The sequence below is a fragment of the Caretta caretta genome, chromosome 14 (genome assembly GCF_965140235.1).
Source record: "Caretta caretta isolate rCarCar2 chromosome 14, rCarCar1.hap1, whole genome shotgun sequence".
Lineage (NCBI taxonomy): Eukaryota > Metazoa > Chordata > Testudines > Cheloniidae > Caretta > Caretta caretta.
Window position 1 is genome coordinate 38,068,213 of NC_134219.1, and position 18,070 is coordinate 38,086,282.

An 18,070-nucleotide genomic window follows, 5' to 3' on the forward strand; every position below is an offset into this window, starting at 1 on the left:
TCCTCATACGGAAGCTGTTCTATACTCCTAACCATTTTTGTTGCCCTTCTCTGTACCTTTTCCAATTCTCACATATCTTTTTTGAAGTGGGATGACCAGAACTGCACACACTATTCAAAGTGTGGGCACACCATGAATTTATATAGTGGCAACGGAGGGGACAGAGTGACTGAGCCCACAGCAGCTCATTATCCTCTTCCTGGCCAGTGTGGGTTTGTATCACAGTGTCTAAGTGATGTACATAATCAAATTCTATTGAGATCTGGGCTAGATTATTCAAAGTGGCCTAAAGGAATTAGGCAATCATCTGACACTGGGAATTGGGCAGCAAACATCTTTAGGTCCTTCTGAAAATCACAGCTTAATTATGCTAAAGTTATGCAGCACGACTTTCCTAAAGGCCCTCTTCACCTCTTTGTTCCTTAGACTGTAGGTGACGGGGTTGAACATCAGGGTGACGACCGTGTACATAGGGACAGAGCTTTATGGAAGCCTGGGGACTGCTCTGTGTATGGCACCACATACATGATAATGATGGTCCCATAATACAGACTCACCACCAGTAGGTGAGAGGCACCGGTGGAAAATGCCTTCTGCCTCCCGGCAGCGGAGACAATTTGCAGGATGGCTGAGAGGATAAGAACGTAAGACACAATGATGAAGAGGGTTGCCAGGGAGCAGGAGACCAGAATGATCATTTCCACCAGTGGGCTTTTTGCCCAGGATAATTTGAGCAGCTCCTCCATGTCACAGAAGAAATTATTAATTTCACTGGAGCTGCAGAAGCTTAGGTGGGGCACCATCCCCACTGCTAATGCACTGACTGATATACCAGTTATCCAGGAGGCAGATACCAACTGAAGGAAGACCATGAGGTTCATTATAATCTTATAGCTGAGTGAGTTGCATATGGATAAATAATGGTCAGAAGCCATGACTGCAAGAAGGAAGCACTCTATGCAAGCCAAAGCACTGAAGAAGAACAACTTCGTGATACAATCCCTGAAGGAGATTGTCCCATCTTCTGCCAGGAACCCAGGCAGCATCTGGGGACAAAGACTGAGGTGTAGCAGGTTTCAAGGAAAGACAAGTTCCCCATAAAGAAGTACATGGGGGTATGAAGGTGCTGATCAGCCACAACTAGTGCAACAATGAGAAGGTTCCTGGCCATAGTCACAATGTAGATCACTAGAAACACCACAAAAAGCAGAATCTTAACTTCATTCAGGTTCCCGAATCCCAGGAGGATGAACTTGGTGATGGATGTTTGATGTGTCCATTGTATATGTGCCACGTGTTTTCTGAAAAGAAAGAAAGAATTTAATTAAACAAGAAAGATCTTCTCTCTCCAAATATGTCCTTGTTATTCCATCCCTTTTAACTTCATTCAATATTTACTGAGGGTCAAATTTTCAAAATGTATTTAAGGGCCTAAAGATTCAGTTGGGCACCTAGTGGGATTTTACAACACTTCAGTACCTAAAATTCATTGATTTCAACAGATATTAGTTGTTTAGATGCTTTTGGAAATCCCACTAGGTATCTAAATACCTTTAAAAATATGGCCCATAACTCATTTAAGTGCATTAGTAAATCCAATTAGGCACCTATCTGCATCTTGAGTCACCTAAATACCTTTGAAAATCTGTCCGTTAGTGTATAATACATTTTCACCCGACCTGATGAAATATGACAGTTGTTACAACAATTAAAAATACGTCTGCTAATATGACACCAGAACTTCACAGGAGGACTCTTTTTGGTTACCTCTGTAAAGAGGAAAAAAAAAACAACAACAGAGGCATGTGTCAGCAAACCCCAGAGTGACCTACCTATAATTTCTTCAGCAACATACATAACACATATTGGTAAAATTCTCACTCCACACCCACTGTATTGGTATAATGGGGTCTTAGTTGAACTGGTCCAAAACAGTTTTTTCAATGGGAAATTTTTAAGTTTTCAGAAAACAAACAAACAAACAAATAAAAAGGCCTTGACAAGAAAGTTTCTGTCCAAAAATTAGAGTAGGAGTGCCTCCTGGGATACGTAGTTTGCTCCACAGGTCTCCATTCTCAAGGGTCTGGGATTCCCCTGTCTGGAATACACCTTCCACAATGCAGGAGGAACAAGGACTCCATCTTGCACAGCTATCCCTCACTAAAATGGCAGACCATGATGCATTATGGGGGATGTAGTCCAGCAGGGGAATCCCAGCTTGGAAAGGAGAATAGGGACACTAAGAGCAAACTACAACTCCCAGAAGGCACAGCAACTCCCATTATTTAGGTAAAAACTTCTCAGTTTATGGCCAAACTGTTTTGATTAAAAAAAAAAAAAAAAAACGGAAATTTTCCTGCCTTGAGACTGCATAGAATCATAGAATATCAGGGTTGGAAGGGACCTCAGGAGGTCATCTAGTCCAACCCCCTGCTCAAAGCAGGACCGATCCCCGACTAAATCATCCCAGCCAGGGCTTTGTCAAGCCTGACCTTAAAAACCTCTAAGGAAGGAGATTCTACCACCTCCCTAGGTAACGCATTCCAGTGTTTCACCACCCTCCTAGTGAAAAAGTTTTTCCTAATATCCAATCTAAACCTCCCCCACTGCAACTTGAGACCGTTACTCCTTATTCTGTCATCTGCTACCACTGAGAACAGTCTAGATCCATCCTCTTTGGAACCCCCTGTCAGGGAGTTGAAAGCAGCTATCAAATCCCCCCTCATTCTTCCATTCCGCAGACTAAACAATCCCAGTTCCCTCAGCCTCTCCTCATAAGTCATGTGTTCCAGTCCCCTAATCATTTTTGTTTCCCAATTTTTCCACAACCTTCTTGTAGTGGGGGACCCAGAACTGGACACAGTACTCCAGATGAGGCCTCACCAATGTCGAATAGAGGAGAATGATCACGTCCCTCGACCTGCTGACAAAGCCCCTACTTATACATCCCAAAATGCCATTGGCCTTCTTGGCAACAAGGGCACATTGTTGACTCATATCCAGCTTCTTGTCCACTGTAACCTCTAGGTCCTTTTCTGCAGAACTGCTGCCTAGCCATTCGGTCCCTAGTCTGTAGCGGTGCATGGGATTCTTCCATCCTAGGTGCAGGACTCTGCACTTGTCCTTGTTGAACCTCAGATTTCTTTTGGCCCAATTCTCTAATTTGTCTAGGGCCCTCTGGATCCTATCCCTACCCTCCAGTGTATCTAGCTCTCCTGCCAGTTTAGTGTCATCTGCAAACTTGCTGAAGGTGCAATCCACACCATCCTCCAGATCATTTATGAAGATATTGAACAAAACCAGCCCGAGGACCGACCCCTGGGGCACTCCACCTGATACCAGCTGCCAACGAGACATGGAGCTATTGATCACTACCCGTTGAGCCCGACAATCTAGCCAACTTTCTATCCACCTTATAGTCCATTCATCCAGCCCATATTTCTTTAACTTGCTGACAAGAATACTGTGGGAGACCGTGTCAAAAGCTTTGCTAAAGTCAAGGAACAACATGTCCACCGCTTTCCCCTCATCCACAGAGCCAGTTATCTCGTCATAGAAGGCAATTAGATTAGTCAGGCATGACTTGCCCTTGGTGAATCCATGCTGACTGTTCCTGATCACTTTCCTCTCGTGTAAGTGCTTCAGGATTGATTCCTTGAGGACCTGCTCCATGATTTTTTGCAGGGACTGAGGAGAGGCTGACCTGCCTGTAGTTCCCCGGATCCTCCTCCTTCCCTTTTTTAAAGATGGGCTCTACATTAGCCTTTTTCCAGTCTTCCGGGACTTCCCCCGATCACCATGAGTTTTCAAAGATAATGGCCAATCGCTCTGCAATCACATCCGCCAACTGCTTCAGTACTCTCGGATGCAACGCATCCGGCCCCATGGACTCGTGCTCATCCAGCTTTTCTAAATAGTCCCGAACCACTTCTTTCTCCACAGAGGGCTGGTCACCTCCTCCCCATGCTGTGCTGCCCAGTGCAGTAGTCTGGGAGCTGACCTTGTTCGTGAAAACAGAGGCAAAAAAAGCATTGAGTACATTACCTCTTTCCACATCCTCTGTCACTAGGTTGCCTCCCTCATTCAGTAAGGGGCCCACACTTTCCTTGACTTTCTTCTTGTTGCTAACATACCTGAAGAAACCCTTCTTGTTATTCTGAACATCTCTTGCTAGCTGCAATTCCAGGTGTGATTTGGCCTTCCTGATTTCACTCCTGCATCCCTGAGCAATTTTTTATTTTCTTCCCCGGTCATTTGTCCTATCTTCCACTTCTTGTAAGCTTCTTTTTTGTGTTCAAGATCAGCAGGGAGTTCACTGTTAAGCCAAGCTGGTCGCCTACCATATTTACTATTCTTTCTACACATTGGGATGGTTTGTCCCTGTAACCTCAATAAGGATTCTTTAAAATACAGCCAGCTCTCCTGGACTCCTTTCCCCCTCATGTTATTCTCCCAGGGGATCCTGCCCATCAGTTCCCGGAGGGAGTCAAAGTCTGCTTTTCTGAAGTCCAGGGTCCGTATTTTGCTGCTTTCCTTTCTTCCCTGTGTCAGGATCCTGAACTCTACCATCTCATGGTCATTGCCTCCCAGGTTCCCATCCACTTTTGCTTCCCCTACCAATTCTTCCCGGTTTGCGAGCAGCAGGTCAAGAAAAGCTCTGCCCCTAGTTGGTTCCTCCAGCAGGAAATTGTCCCCTACACTTTTCAAAAACTTCCTGGATTGTCTGTGCACTGTTGTATTGCTCTCCCAGCAGATATCAGGGTGATTGAAGTCTCCCATGAGAACCAGGGCCTGCGATCTAGTAACTTCCGTGAGTTGCTGGAAGAAAGCCTCGTCCACCTCAAGCCCCTGGTCCGGTGGTCTATAGCAGACTCCCACCACCATATGTGCCCCTGGGTAAAATGGGTATGAAAAGTGTCTCACATGCCTTGGCACTCACTTTGCAGAGGTGTAAATGATCGCACAAAGCACAAGTAGCGCTGCTCCCAACATTATTTGGGCTATGGAAAAGTTCAAGTTTCTGCTGAAAACCAAAAGATTTGGGGCAAAAATGCAATTTGCAGTGGGCTCCTGAGGTCCCCATTCTCCTTTATGAGTTGGGATTCCCAGCTGGACTCCATCTCCCACAATGCACCACAGTCTCCCTTTTAGGTGAGGGGAAGCTGTGCATCATGGAGGCCCTGGCCCATTGTGGATGATAGAGGTGTGAGGAGCAAAGTACAGCAAATTGTGTTTCAACCAAAACACAATTTTCCACTGTAAACAGTTTTGATTAAAACATTTCAACCAGCCCTATATACACAAGGCAGTTGTGAATCAGGCCTTGAATACCCGTGGCATAGCACTGTTTTTAATGTGTGTCATTTGCAATGGTGTGTGTGTCTGCCTGTCTGTAGATCCTGCCCACAAATGATTCTTGAGCGTGTACATGTCAGCACCAATGGCATGGGAAGGATGAAGCCAGGCTTATACCAATAGGAAGAAGGTTTCAATCCAGATCCTCTTTGACAGCCTTCACCTAAATGTGCCTGCTCTATGGCAGGGCAATCTTGGAAGGAATAAGGGGAAAGTACGGGGTCAAGTGTCCCAAAGCATGCATGAAAAGATTGTGGAGATGAAAGCTTTATACTGTTGGTTTTCCCCCTCATCCCAAGAATTTCAATATCGCTGTCAGATTTAAGCTATAGTGCATTGTTCTGGATTTGTGATTCTATCTGAAAGAGATCTCAACACACTCTCCAAAAATATCAGATTCAGTTTGAAGACTTAACCTTTTCCAGACAGCCCTTTACGAGTACCCAAAAGGACACGTGGAATAGAGTGATGTCAATGTATGAACATTTAACTCTGCTGTGCTTTCCAAAGTATCCTTCAGAGTTTGTTTGGTTTTCCCCTAGACAAAATCCATGGCAGACGCAGAATGGGAAAAATCAAACATCCATCATGGAATTCGTCCTCCTGGGATTCAGGAATACCCCTAAACTGCAGACCCTTCTCTTCCTGCTGTTTCTAGTGATCTACATTGAGACCGGGAATACCCTCCTTGTTGTGCTGGTTGTGGCTGATCAACACCTTCACACCCCCACGTACTTTTTCCTGAGGAACTTGTCCTGCTTGGAGACCTGCTACATCTCGGCTATCCTGCCCAGGATGCTGGCCAGTCTCCTGACAGGGGACAGAACCATTTCTTTCTATGCATGTGTCACACAAAATTATATCTTTGGCTGCTTAGCAGCTACAGAATGCTGTCTCTGAGCAGAGATGTCTTAGGATAGGTATTTAGCAACATGTAAACCCCTGCATTATACAATAATTATGCATCTTAGGTTCTGCCTCCAGCTAGCAGCTGAGTCTTGGATCAGTGGGTTACTGGGTAGTTCCACAGTAATGGGAATGATGTTACAATTAACTTTCTGCGGCCCCAATGAAATTGACCGTTGTTGTGGTTTTTTTTGAGATTTCAACCCATTGCTGAAGATGTCCTGCAGTGACACTCGCAATGTGGAACTTTTGGCTTCCATCCTGTCCTTTATATTCACCCTGCCCCCATTTCTACTGACTGTGACATCTTATGTTGTATCATCTTTGCCATCCTGCAAATCCCTTCCACCACTGGCAGGCAGAAGCCATTCTCCATCTGCTCCTCTCACCTTACTGTGGTGACAATTTTCTATTGGACCATCACTATTGTATATGTGTTACCAAAAACTGATACATTGAGAGACTTGAACAAAACGTTTTCTCTCCTGTACATGGTCCTGACTCCCCTGGTCAATCCCCTCATATACAGCCTGAGAAACAAAGTCAAGGAGGCCTTGAGAAAAGCTCTCAGTAAATGTATGGCCTTCAGAACAATTCAGGCCTCTCTCTGGATGTCCTGCCCAAGCCCCAGAGTGATTCATGAACTGGGGGAAGACAGGCAGAGGAGTACTTATCTTGTAGTTAGGGGTCCAATCAACTAGAGTGCTCAGAAGCGACCTTGCCCCACACAAAATGTCCAGGGGGAAAGGAGGAGTTCATAACTCTTAGCCCGGTGGTTTGGGTACTCGTGTGAGAGACCCCCAGTTCAAGTCTCCCACGTGCTTGAGGCAAAGCAGGATTTTGAGAAAAGATTTGCTGCCTTGCAGATCAGATTCCCAACCAGCTACCTGCAGGATATTTTGATGTGGGACTTTCACAGTCTCTCCTGTTGAAGCTTTGCATTAAATATTTAAAGAGGCATTGGAGCAGGGGGACTGGATTCAGAGATTCCACATCCCAGGTGAATGCTCTAACCACCAGGCAACAGAGTCATTCTTTCTCTGTTGCCCACTGAATAGTATCTCTCAATGAGCCTCCTTCACTCCACCCCTAGTTTCTTGCAAAACTGATTTCAGGAGAGCATTCTCTGCTGGGAATCCCAAGTACAGATGGGGTCCTCCCTCCAGCTCAAGCTTAGGCACTGAGCTCCCTGAGAGAGGCAAGGTTTAGCACTTCTCGGCTTAGCATCTCCCTCTCGCTAGCTTAGGTGGCTCCCCGCCTAGTGTGCTGGATTTTGTGGATCCCCTTCTTAGGCATCTCTCTCTTCCCCCCTTCATTGTATAGGGAACTGGGGTGCCAGTGATTGTGAATGGCAGCGATTTTCCCAAGTGCCTAAAAGTTAGACGCTGAGACACCCTGTATCCCAATGTCTAAGTTCTTCATGAATTGAGCCCCATGAATCTACCACCTCGGCAGCTTGTGAGAAGTAATGAGTTAAACTGTGTGGATCCCTTTGAAGATGAAAAGTACCAGGGCTCCAATCCTGTGCAAATGAAGTCCATGGGAGTTTTAATATTTAGTAGTATTGGAAAAGAATACCAAAGGCATAAAGGGGCAGTCAGGTGCCCAAATTGCTGATAAGTCAATGGGAGTTGGGCACTAAACTCCCATTTCCAGCTTTGAAAATGTCTCCCACCAGGTTTTCTTTAGTTAAGCTTTAGACCAGCTTCCTGTTTGAAGCTCAGGTCTCCGAGTGTTTTTTATGGACCACACTGTGATACCCTAGCTCCCACTGTATAGTATTTTGCACTGTTTATTTCAACAGAATTGCTGATGGAATAAGGTATTACTTTGCTAGCAAGGTCATTGCAGAATCTGTTAAATATTTAATGGTGGTGGGGGTGGCGGCTCTTGGACACTAATTAGTGTCCGTTTTGGCCAAGATTGTCAAACATGACCAGTGATTTCGGATGCTGAACTTGAGATGCCTGTAAGGGCCCTGAAGTACTGAGCACCCTTCTTTTGAAAACTGGGCCACTTTAATGTGTCTCAAGCTAGACAGCTAAAAATGGAGGCATGCAAATTCACAAGTCCTGATTATGAAACGTTAGCCTCTTGCTCTTAAAAATAAGGCCCTTCATTTTGTTGTTTACCGAAAACCTCCAAAAAATCCCTGGGTTTTGTAAAGTCCACTATTTGGATTTTCTGATTTCTACCTGGATTTTCTACCTCCTCTAACTCCTCTGATCCAGGTCCCTGCTTGCAGACTCCCTACCGGATGGCACAGCCTGCCTGTGCAGAGGAGGGTAACTGGGGTTGGTGGCTGATGCAACCACACAGAGGGGGAGTGAGATGGGCAGAGAGCCTGTGGAGACCACTCACTGCTGTAGGGAGCGGGAAGCTGCACATGTGAGAATTGCCCCCCTCCTGAAAACGGTCCCTGTGAGTTCTGGGCAACCCCTCCGCCCCGTCCCCCTCCCCCTGTGATAGCCACTGTGAGAGGCTGGGCCCAAGAACGTGACACTGCCTGGAGAGGAGCCCCAGGGAGCGATGCTGATGGCTGCATGGTGTGGGATGGAGGATAATGAAACCACTTAGTTCAAGTGTAAGCCATGCCTGCTCAGTGTGACACTCTGTCCCCCTCCCCTGGTGGCTAAGCCAGCTACAGCGTGATGAGTCTGCTACAGCATTGGCTGAGAGGAGGCTTTTTTAGCTCCAGCAGGAGAGGGTGATGTATTAAAGTCCAGAGGACCAAGTTTGATCTCTGATGATAACGCACCCAGGGGTGTCAGCATTGCAAGTGATGGCCTGTATGGAGAACTGAACTGGGAAGTCTCTGATCTCAGGACAGGCTTCCCTGGCCAGGGGGAGTATGGAACTGTCAGCATTACCCGCTCAAGCTGACAGTCTGGCCCCTGCGACTGGTGACTAGGCCAACTACAGACTGATGAGCCTACTACACCACTAGCCAAGAAAGCTGGGTCTTTTGGCTCAGGTGTTATGATCCAGAGATCCCAGATTTGAGCCATGTTGGCATTATGCAAATATAATTGTACAAGTCACCCACAGTAGAGTGCTTGGTTTATATAATCTCCTCACTGTATTTTCCACTGAATGCATCCGATGAAGTGAGCCGTAGCTCACGAAAGCTTATGCTCAAATAAATTGGTTAGTCTCTAAGGTGCCACAAGTCCTCCTTTTCTTTTTGCGAATACAGACTAACACGGCTGCTACTCTGAAACCTAAAAGAAGATGGTTTATGTTTGTAATGGGGGCTCCAAATAATGGTTTTATTTAAAAAAAAAATCTGACTTTTCTTGATTTGTTGCATCACTGACAATTTTTAAATCAAGATTGGATGTTTTTCTACCTATTTCTCTCACATTATTGTGTTTACCATTTTTATAGGACTTTGATTATTGTGTATATAGTACCTAAAACCAATGCACTGCGAGGCCTGAACAACACAGTTATATTAACCTAATTTCCTAGTGTAGACCTGGCCTTGCTTTGTAATGATTTCTGGTTCTACCCTGGGGTGTTATGCAATTTAGCTGAATTGCATATCTGATTTATTTATTTTTTTGGATCCCTCTCAAGGTCACAATATTTAAGGTACTTAGCTGGCCCCCATTGATGAGTATGGAAAAAATTCCTAGGGTAGGTAAAGTTTTTGTATGATACATATATACATGTATCGTTTGTCAATGCTCACAAGAGACTACTCTAACACAGAAATTTGCACTGTGCAGAATCACAGAATTACTGCTGCCTGACAAACAAATGTGTCTGCAAGATTATGCAGTTTTTTTTTTCTAGTGTGCAAAGGGGAGGAAATAAGAAAGGAAATTTGTGCCCAGCTGTGAGTAAGAGATATTGGGCCACATTCCAATCTTATTTACACCATTGGTAAACATGGAGTAACCTTACTGAAGCTGATGATATTACCTCAGATTTGCACAAGTTTAACTGGAGGTTAGAATCTGGCCTGTTATTCCTAATGGTGAGTTTTTATTGCCTGTTAATTTCCAAATCAGTTTTCTAGTGCTGTTTGAGATAACACTTTGCAACCCTGCTTCCTTCTGCACACTGAATATTAAATAAATGAGCTATGTCTCATCATTTTAACCTTCTAGCCTCAGTGCTAGAATAGCCTGAATATGTTCCATTCTAATCTGATTGTTCATTGTAAGTAAGAGCACAAAATGGTTAACACACCTAATACAAAATTCATACCAAGGTCAAACAAGGCTAACATCTATAGAGATGGCTGAATAATTTAGAGCAAGTGATGCATGCAGTGTTTTTTTCCAAATTTTCCATGGAGAACCCACAATGTTCACAGATGCACTCATTCAAAATTACTCAAAGAATTTCAATAAATATTTGACCTCAGGTGGTTCACAAGCAACCGGGGTTTATTACATTTTTATTCATTGTGGGGACTTTTTCCTAAAGTGCTTAAGTGGCTGAGGAGCCTAACCTTGGAATAATGAGATCCAAGGGCAAGAAGCTCAAACCCCACAAATTCAAAATTTGGCACATCTTTTTAACAGTGATGGTGATTAACTATCGGAACTAACTCATACTAGGTGCATTCCTGGAGGATAGGATTTAGTCAAACATAAGTTATTAGACTCAATCCAGGGACAACTGGGTGAAATGTAATGCCCCCTGTTATACAGGAGGTTAGAATAGATGATCTAATGATCCCTTCCAGGTGTAAGGCGACTGTTGCCCCCTTACTAACATTCAGTGGGGGTGTTTTGGTTGGCTAGCTCCCAGTACTAAAAGGGAAAGGGTCTATGGGTAACCAGGACCCTGAGACTGATAGTCCTCAGGAACAATGGGGAGAGGCCAGTGCTCCAGGTCAGCCTGAATGACAGGGCGGGAAGGCTAATCAGGGAGTCAGGAGGCCAAGGAGGTCCCGTCCTCCATGTGAGCTGGATTTGCCTGGGTCAGACAGAGTGGGGCCAAGCGAAGGAGGAAGCAGGGGCCCGAGCTCAGCTGGGAAGCAGAATTGTGCCAGATCTAGAGGGGCCAGAAAAGCAGCCCAGAGAGAGCAGACCCTGTCCTGGGAGCAGAGCTGCAGCAACCAGAGCCAGAGGGGCCAGAAAAGCAGCCCAGGAAGCAGGTCAGTGCTGGGAGCAGAGTCACAGAAGCAGCCTGCAGCGCAGACCTGTCCTGGGAGCAGAGGAGCTGCAACAACCAGAGCCAGAGGGGCCAAAGAAGCAGCCCAGGGAGCTGGAGGCAGAGCAGCAGCAGCGCAGAGACCGAGTGGAGCAGCTGGGGCTGGAGCTGGGTGCGGTGAGCAGCTGGGGAGAGCTAGGGGGGCCCTGGGCAGTGGGCCCAGCATAGGAAGACGCCTCAGCCAAGAGGCTCTGCAGGCCAGGCTTGGATTGTAACCCCGACAGGGCGGGGGCGACACTGGGAAGAAGAAAAGGAGTACTTGTGGCACCTTAGAGACTAACCAATTTATTTGAGCATGAGCTTTCGTGAGCTACAGCTCACGAGCGTGTGGCCACCACCAGAACGAGTGTCCAACCCACAGCATCCCTGCAGCACAGCCAGGGCCTGAAAGGAAGGCCTGGGACTTACAAGGAACAGACTGTGAACTGCCCTGACGTTCCAGGGACACTGTTTGTGATGTTCCCTGCCACAGAGCGGGTTGATGTGTTTCCTTTAACCTTTCCCATTTTTCCTTATTCTTTTTAAAATTAATTGTTGATTAAATAACTTGCATTTGCTTTAAATTGTATGTAATGATCAGTGGGTTAGAGAAGTGCCCAGTGCAGAGAGAGTACCCTGGAGTGGGGACACCCTAGCCCTTGTCCCAGGTGACTACAGCAGGGTTGGGGGTCAAGCCCCCCAGGGATCTGGGGCCCAGCCTTGTTGGGGTTATGAGGACTCTGCCAGACAGGAGAGTGGGAGGGGAGTCCTCAAGGGCAGGGAGGCCACTGGGTAAAGGAAGTGGGAGCGAGGACTCAGATCCTTTCGCTAGCCCACTTCACTGGGGTAGTGCAGAAGCCAGGAAAGTTCCCCACAATAGCAGGACTATTCTCTGTTAGGGGGCTTATTCCTTCACACACTTACTTCCCTGGTCCTTCTCGCATGAACAGAGAGCAACAATACCCGAAGTCCAAAGGTGCAAACAATTCGATGTTTATTGGGGTGAACTTCCAGCAAGCATGATTCCAGTTTCCTTCCTTAGTATCCTCCTTCCCAGCTCTGACACCACAGAGCCTTACACCTGTGTCCCTGTTCCCATTCCTGCCCTTAGCCAAACATGATTCCAACTTCCTTACTCCCATTCCCTGTTCCCATTTCCCCCTTTAGCAAAACATGATTCCAATTTTCTTACCCCCATTCCCTGTTCCCATCTCACACACCCACATGCCCACCCCCACCCACACCCAGTCACTTCCTCATTGACTACAGATTATATAGTAAAACTTGAGTTCTGCTTAGCTATACCTTAACCAATCATTTTCCTGAAATTTAACTAACCCATCCTAACATATTGTAACATGATTATGTAACCAATTATATCCCACCACCTCAATTAGTTTACACCCAGCAAAATTAATTATACAGCAGACAGGAACAATCACAGAACCAGACAGAGATTATACAGACAAACAGCAGCAAAGTGGGAACTATAATGACAAAACAATACAGAAGTGAGGATTTCACATCCCAGCTATTGATAAGTGAGTTCTTGCCAGACAGGATGCCATCAAACTAAGTTTCCTTTTACATTTTCTAGGCACTTCCCTTTCTCTGGAGGTGATAGGAATACAATCCTGTCCTGATAGTGCCTAACAGCCCAATAGCACCTTATTTCAATGTGACTAGTTTGGAATGCGAGGATGTGACCGTTCGCTTCCCAGCTTATGGCTGCCTCTGCTGCTTAGCCAAAGGCCTGAGCCTAAGCACAGGGCCACAAACTGTCACAGTAAGAGAAGGCCCTTACACTGGCAGACAGTGGTTTTGATTCTCTCTTTTATACCTCTATCACTAGCCAAGTGATAACAATACACCTAAATTCTTAGAGTATAGGCCTTTACAGACAGGCCTGAATATCTATATCCTAACATTCTCCTGCTTATATAGGATTTAAAACAAAAATCTGCAAATCTGGGTGTCATAGAAAGTCAAAGTCATTTGGGCACTTTAGATTAGAGACAGAGACAGGTCAAAGCTATCTAAACCTGTGTCACTGACCACATGGCAGAGAGAAAAGAAAAGCATCTTACCCCTGCATCTACCGCTAGTCAAATGCCAGCAAATCCAGGGTCAGCCAACCTGGCGCAAACTATGCCTCTTGGTTGAGCCAATCAGGAGCTGTTCTATAGCAACACCATAGAATATCTTGTCATGAACCAATCACAACATCCCAAGAGGAGTGGTTTTTGACCAGTGGTCTGTTTAAAAACGCAGCTCTTTAAACAAAGGAATGAAAAGACGAATGCGGTACCGAACACAAGTTTTTGTAGTAATATACCAGCCTTTAGCTTGCTTTTTAAATCTTTGCCAAAAGGAAAACTGCTATATCATAGAATCATAGGATATCAGGGTTGGAAGGGACCTCAGGAGGTCATCTAGTCCAACCCCCTGCTCAAAGCAGGACCGATCCCCGACTAAATCATCCCAGCCAGGGCTTTGTTGAGCCTGACCTTAAAAACTTCTAGGGAAGGAGATTCCACCACCTCCCTAGGTAACGCATTCCAGTGTTTCACCACACTCCTAGTGAAAAAGTTTTTCCTAATATCCAACCTAAATCTCCCCCACTGCAATATAAAATATATAAATATAAAAAGCTTTAAATTTACACTATTTATGCTAAACACACACAGGCTATCTTAAAAGAAAAAAAACAGCTTATGTAAAACAGTTAATAGGAGATAAAAGAAGCTGTTTCTCCCCCACATCCTTTTTCTTTCATAACTTTTTAAAAGTCTAAATGCTGTTAAACCAAGTAAAATTTTAACAATTACACCAGCCTTTAAAGTTTTGCCTAAAGGAAAACTGTTCTAAAAACTTATTCTTTGTAATCTGTAAAGAAAGCTTTAAATTTACACACTTTATACAAAGCACACACACAGGCTAACTTAAAAGAAAAATCATCTTATTTAAAAACAGTTAACACTTTATAGCAGAGATAAGGCTTTCCCCCCCACCCCCTGACTCTCTTAATTTTTTTTTTAAATCAAAACAATTAAACCAAGTAAAGTTTTAACAAACAAACTTTTAAAACACCAATCAAAAGAAGCATTTCTGTAGATTTTTATTTACCAAATTTATGTAAATTTATAGATTCATAGATACTAGGGTCAGAAGGGACAATTATGTTCATCTAGTCTGACCTCCTGCACAACGCATCTCACCCACCCACTCCTGCGAAAAACCTCACCTATGTCTGAGCTATTGAAGTCCTCAAATGTGGTTTAAAGACTTCAAGGAGCAGAGAATCCTCCAGCAAGTGACACGTGCCCCATGCTACAGAGGAAGGCGAAAATCCTCCAGGGCCTCTTCCAATCTGCCCTGGAGGAAAATTCCTTCCCGACTCCAAATATGGCGATCAGCTAAACCCTGAGTATATGGGCAAGATTCACCAGCCAGACACCCAGGAAAGAATTCTCGGTAGTAACTCAGATCCCACCCCATCTAACAAACATTTAGCAAACATCCTTATTTGTTTTCAGTTTTGTACCAGAAGTTAAACTACTTTTTTTACACTATGCATTTACCCTTGGTCTTTAAAAATGGAAGAAAGACCCTCATGAAAGTTATGGCTAACCTTTATATCAATTTCTCTTATTCCATCTACTTAAAGTAATGTATTTTTATAGTCTTTACATTTATTGGAAATTAGCACCCATTGACTTTAGCTGAAAGGAGGCCTTTTAATTTAAACTTTGTAACACCGCTTTACAGGATATCCTTTCTAAAGTGTGAAGATTTTGGGGGTGAATGTAATATTCCCTCCATTTACAATAAAAGCTTAAAAAAACAAAAGCCATGTGGCTTGAGTAATTGCATGAAGGAGTAAGATACTGCTCCCTCTCACCCCTGTTATCTGAAGCTGTTATTCTTTTCTTGCAGAAGTTTAGAAATAAAGTTATATTAGCATGCTTTTATATTGGATCTAAACATGACACTAGGCAAGCAACATTTTGCAACAAGGAGACACCCCTTTGTCATGAAGCTTTTCTAACTGTATGAAGGAGAAAGATAAAGACAGACCCCACTCACCCTGTTATCTGAAGAAACAATAACCCCCACCCCCTTTTTGAAAAAAAAACTTATCTTTTTCAGTGAAATATTTTTAATCACAGGATTACAATTGAATAAAGTGATTAAAAGCTATAGTATCACAAATTTTACAAATAATGTAAGCTTGTTTTTACATTTTAAAAAGATGCTGTTTACTCAACTTCCATAACTAAATAACTACCATCTCTGTGACACAAGTTAAAGAAAGATTTTTAGTAATTTTTTGTTGAAATGCCTTGCATAGTAAGAAAATCCCCTGTAAAAATAGCTTACAGGAATGTAAATTGTGAAGAAATAAGTTCCTGGGGAATAGCAATATTATACAAAACCATCATGTAAAGAAGAGTTTTCCAATAATAAAATAAAACATAAAAAGACACATTATAGTTTCTAAATGTTTAAAGGAGCTCTTTCAAAAATAGTATTAGCTTGCTTTTTAGAGTTTTGCCTAAACGAATTGACCAGAATACAAAAAGACAACGCAACAAAAAGTGCTCTGCCTTAAATTGTTAAAAATCCAGGGTACAGTAAAAAAAAAACAAAAAAACCCCCAAACATAATTGTTGGGTTTTACAATTATATATAAAAATGACAAAAGCCACAGCTTGAGTTAAACTCAAGTTGGGCCTCGAGCTAACGCTGCAGCGAGGGGGATGTTTGCACGACCATGACGGGGTGTGACTGCAGCTCGTGTAGACACACGTGAGTCAGCTTAAATCTAGCCAGCTCAGATACCCGAGCAATGGAGCTGCAGCAGTGTGTGCTTCAGGCTGGGCTGTAGCAGCCCAGCTGGAACCCAGTGAACTTACTTGCATGGCTACTCACAGCTGAAGCGAGCCCTGCCGCAGCGCTAATGCTCCAGTACTTGGTCGCTAGAATAAAGCTCGCTGGAGACTGTCTACACCAGCTGAAATCACATCCCATGATTGAAGGGTAGACTGACCCAAAAACAAGCCCATAAACTCAACCCCAAATGTGCAAACTGTGGCAAATTGCTGGTACAATTGTGATGGGTCCCGCACTTCCTCTTCTTGGGGGTGGGGTTCAGGGTGCAGTTTCCTGCCCCTGAACTAGGGTATCTACTGTCCCACTAGTAACCCAGAGAAGGGTAGTGGAGAGGGAGGAACCCAGGCCCGCCCTCTACTCCGGGTCCCAGCCCAGGGGTAGTGGTAAACCACTTGAACTTGTGCTTCCTTCCCCTGGGCTACTTCCCTCTTCAGCTTGTGGGGCTTCCTGCCCCCTCTCTTTGCACAAGCCGGGTGTCTCTTTACCTAGGGTCTTGGTCTTCTAGCCAGCCATGACACTTCTCCAAACTCTCCTCTACTTCAACTCCTCCAAACTGCACTCTGTTCCAACTCCTTTCTCTGGCTGATTGAAGCAGGGGTTTTTTATCAGGTGACTAGCTTCAGGTGCTCTAATTGGCGTCAGGTGCTTGTAATTAATCTATAGAAACCTTTCTTCCCTCTATAGGGAATAAGGCTTCTCCTCATCCTGGGACTTACATATCTCTCCTAGATCACTCTCCTGCTGCCTTCTGGCCATGCTGTATCACAAAACTTAATGAGACAGGTCTGGAAAAAATGATGAGAATGGCTTAAAAATCATGAGATATTAATCAACACATTTACTGGCATTTTTTTCTCAGAGCCTCTTTCACCTCTTTGTTTCTCAGGCTGTATATGAAGGGATTGGCCATAGGAGTCAGAACTGTGTAGAAGACAGAGAACACTTTGTTGAGGTCTCTGAGTGTGTTGCTTTTTGGTAGCAGATACACAATGATCAGGGTCCCATAGAAAATTGTCACCACAATGAGGTGAGAGGAGCAGGTAGAAAAGGCCTTTTGCCTCCCGGAGGTGGAAGGGATTCTCAGGATGGTGGAGATGATACACACGTAGGATATCCCAGTTAAAGCAAACGGGGGCAAGGTGAATAAAGCAGACAGAATAGTAATTAAAAGTTCCAGGTGGTAGATGTCATTGCAGTAGAGATTTATTATTTCTGTAAATTCACAGAAGAAATGATCGATTTCATTGGGACCGCACAAAGTCAATTGTAAAATCATACCCATTACTATGGAACTAGCCAGTAACCCATTTATCCAAGACCCAGCTGCTAACTGGAGGCAGAAACTGCCATTCATAAGAGTTGCATAATGCAGTGGTTTGCATATCGCTAGGTACCGATCATAAGACATCATTGCTAGGAGATAACACTCGGTGGCTGCAAAGAAGCCAACAAAGTAAAATTGTGTGATGCAGCCCCCCACAGAAATGGTTCTGTCCCCAGTCAGGAAACTGGCCAGCATCCTGGGCAGGAGGGCGGAGGTGTAGCAGGTCTCCAGGCAGGACAAGTTCCCCAGGAAGAAGTACATGGGGGTATGAAGGTGCTGATCAGTCACAACTAGCACCATTATGAGAATGTTCCCAGCCATGGTCACAATGTAAATCACAAGGATCAGCAGAAAGAGAAGGATCTGCAGTTTGGGGATATTCCCAAATCCCAGGAGGATGAATTCTGTGAGGGAGGTTTGATTTCCCTGTTCCGTGTCTGCCAT

General features: G+C 44.5%; 1 protein-coding gene and 1 pseudogene across 1 annotated transcript; both read right to left on the reverse strand.

Moving 5' to 3' along the window:
- Window positions 1-344: 344 nt before the first annotated feature.
- LOC125621463 (olfactory receptor 5AP2-like) lies at window positions 345-13,504 on the reverse strand (annotated as a pseudogene).
- Window positions 13,505-17,140: 3,636 nt separating this feature from the next.
- On the reverse strand, window positions 17,141-18,070 carry LOC125621462 (olfactory receptor 10A7). The gene has a single exon (XM_075119048.1). The coding sequence runs from the start codon at window positions 18,068-18,070 to the stop codon at window positions 17,141-17,143; it is 930 nt and encodes a 309-aa protein (XP_074975149.1).

Excerpts from the sequence above, each read along its gene's own strand:
- LOC125621462 (XM_075119048.1), bottom strand. The coding sequence starts at position 18,070 with ATGGCAGACACGGAACAGGGAAATCAAACCTCCCTCACAGAATTCATC.